We start from the raw sequence: 3012 nt of genomic DNA, 5'->3' as shown, positions 1-3012 counted from the left end.
TGAATTGCACATTTCAAGTATTGAGTCTATTGCACTGTTGACTATTTACAAAAAGTATTGCACAAGGTATTGTACAGTGAGGTGAAGAGGCACTACAGCTTAGTTGTTTGGAGCTGGAACTGGAGCTGAGGCTGGGGTTGACATCATCACTGATGATGACGATATCTTGGCCAAGACATCCAAGTTAGACAATTGTTAGAGAAGTGTGGGGACGGCCCCTTCCTGTTCCAACATGACTGTGTACAAGTACACAAAGCAAGGTCCATGAAGACATGAACAAAGAAGAACTTGACTGGCCTGCACAGAGTCCTGACCTCAACTTTTGGGATGAGCGCAGACTGTGAGCCAGGGCCTTGTCATGCTACATCAGTGTCTAACCTGATGTAGCATTCCTCCTTTCGATTCCAGAAGAATGTTCAAAAATTCCCATAAACATGGTGGAAAGCCTTTCCAGAAGAGTTGAAGCTGTTACAGCTGCAAAGGATGAGGCACATCCCGTTAAACTCTTTGGGTTAAGAAATGAATGTCACTGTGTGAAGGCAGATGAGCAAATGCTTCACAATATAGTGTTCATTGGATGTCCAACAACAGTAACAACAACAAACAAACCGTATCCACCCGTGTACCTCTGTATGAGCCATTTTACAGAGTAATGGCAGACTGGCCTATTAGCATATACAGAGAAATTGGTAAACCAAGGAGCGCAAAGGCTATCAGATGACAAACACATGAAAGTTATTTCTGCTAGCTTCAGTCTGCTTGTCAGCAGCTCACTCTCACAAGCAGTCAGTGAATATATAACAGGCAATGCAGAAATGTGAATGTAATCACAAGGCAAAGACTGGAGACCATGTGCCATGTAGAGCACAAAGAAGCTGTTAACTGTTTATCAACCTGATGGGGGGGAAAAAGCAGAATTTCATTGTATATGCACGATGACAATAAAGTCCTATTCTGTTCTATTCTTTTCTATTTTATTGCATTTTACCTCAAGAAATGTGGGAACCACATAAAACATGTGTGAGAATGCTTTAGAGATGTCAGCATCATAGTTATAGAATAAAACTCAACATTACCTTCAGCACCATGTAGTGAAAAGGAAACATTCACAGCACTTTGAAAGTGTGAAGAAATACATGAAGCAAACTGGGGTTCAGCCCACGATCACCATATCCCCGGTACGTTTATAGTACCTGTTCACGTTTCCTGATCACACTAGTTTATAGATGCATCACAGATGGCCTATAACCCTTCTTCTCATAGAGCCAATATAGCCTGTATAGATCTGAATGGAAATGCATCAAAATTATAAAATATAAAAATGTCTGTAATTCAAATTATAGTTAAATTAACAAATGATGCCACTCTGTGTCAAGCTCAAGGGAACAGTAGTAACTTTAAAGGGAAAACATTGATTTCTCTCAGATGACATTATGTAATATCATTATGTCACATTAGCAGCAGATCATTTACATCTAACGTGCGACTTAGTGCAGATGTTGTGGTTTGTTTGGAGGCTGCTTCAGCTGCATGCTGGCTGTGAAATAAGCCTCCAGCTGTCACATCAGCAGCTGCTGTGGCTGAACACACCTGCCTGTTCACAGAACCGCTCTCACCAGGTAGAATATGGTTTAGAGCCCGATGCTCGTGACTGATGTTTCAGACCAAATTCTGTACGAAACATACAAACGTGCCTGGTCAGGTATGGGTATAAAATACTGTAATAATACATGTAACTACTTTAAACTCAAATGAAAACTGGTTTAACACCACAATAAATGCACTGGTGAGCTGTGCCACATAAAAACGCCAGCGATGGATGATTGCAGAGGCCTTTTCCTGGTTAAAGAAAAAAAAGACAAAATACGGAGGGTTCCAAGTGCAAACTATTCTCAAACATTAATTGTTGCACAGATGTAACAAAGATCAGTCGGTGTTGAACGACTTGGAAAGGCTTATCATTTAAAGCAGGGACATCAAACATGAGCACCGGGGGCCAGAATCCAAACTGACTCATTGGATAACTTTGGACGATGTGAAGGAGGCCGTACATTTTGGACCCTTTACTGTATTTTAGAGTTGGGTTTAACTGAGGTTATAACACGCTCAAATTGACTTTAGCAGACAACGGGAGGGAGGAGGAGCTTACCTTACAGCCTTCACAGGTGATGACCCCGTAGTGGATCCCTGATGATTTATCTCCACAAATCTTACAGGGGATTATTTCAATCTGAGCTGCAGTGGGAAAATAAAGACAGTAGGTCACACACAGAACATCAGAACAGCTGATATATCACAGTGTGTCATGTAGGTTTCATCTATCTGCAAATAAAGGCGTTTTCCACTGGTCCCCACTTAACCGTCCAACTGTCACTACACCTTGTTACATGCGGTATATGAAATGTTTAATTTCAAAGTTGTCCAGCTGTTACAATGTCGAACCCAGACACAATAACAACAAAATGTACCAGTGTGATTTACTGCCACAGCAACATCATGCAACCCCTGGGCATCAGGTCTAGTGCAGAACCGCATTACTGGAAGAAATTCAGGACAAAAAAAATAGTCCCAATTAGCTTCATATGAAAGATTGTAAGACCTTAGCAAACACAAGCCTTAAGCTTCTGTGGTCACAGCTGGAGAAAAGAAAGAGGTGCCACCATTTACAAAAGCTAAAGGAGACTTTGAAAATCTCCATGTAAAATGCTGGAGTCAACTCATCTGTCCATCCGGGTGTAGAACAGTGCGCGCTCTCTGCAGCAATCAGGACAGTGTGCTTGTATGGGCTCAAAATGTGGTCATAAATATTTTGTACTTGTAAATCGGTTTTATACTTGTAAAAAAAGATTTGTGCGTGCGTAAAAAAAGATTTGTATGTGTAAAAAAGATTTGTGCGTGGGTAAAAAAAGATTTGTGTGTGCGTAAAAAAGATTTGTATGTGTAAAAAAGATTTGTGCGTGGGTAAAAAAAGATTTGTGTGTGCGTAAAAAAAGATTTGTGTGTGCGTAAAAA

General features: G+C 40.7%; 1 protein-coding gene across 3 annotated transcripts in view; it reads right to left on the bottom strand.

Annotated features, from left to right (window-relative positions):
• Positions 1-3012, bottom strand: part of LOC102206832 (nuclear receptor ROR-alpha-like) — a 155850-nt gene that overhangs the window by 15143 nt on the left and 137695 nt on the right. For 2 of the 3 annotated variants that reach the window (XM_005752050.1, XM_005752051.1), the window contains exon 2: positions 2150-2235. In XM_005752050.1, coding sequence (XP_005752107.1) covers positions 2150-2235 — 86 coding nt within the window. Of the gene's footprint in view, positions 1-2149; positions 2236-2468; positions 2560-3012 lie in introns of those variants that run through there. The other variant, XM_005752052.2, reaches the window with a different exon arrangement.

Source organism: Pundamilia nyererei, unplaced genomic scaffold (genome assembly GCF_000239375.1).
Source record: "Pundamilia nyererei isolate P.nyererei 1_Seehausen unplaced genomic scaffold, PunNye1.0 scaffold00341, whole genome shotgun sequence".
Lineage (NCBI taxonomy): Eukaryota > Metazoa > Chordata > Actinopteri > Cichliformes > Cichlidae > Pundamilia > Pundamilia nyererei.
This window is presented reverse-complemented; position numbering and strand designations above follow the sequence as displayed.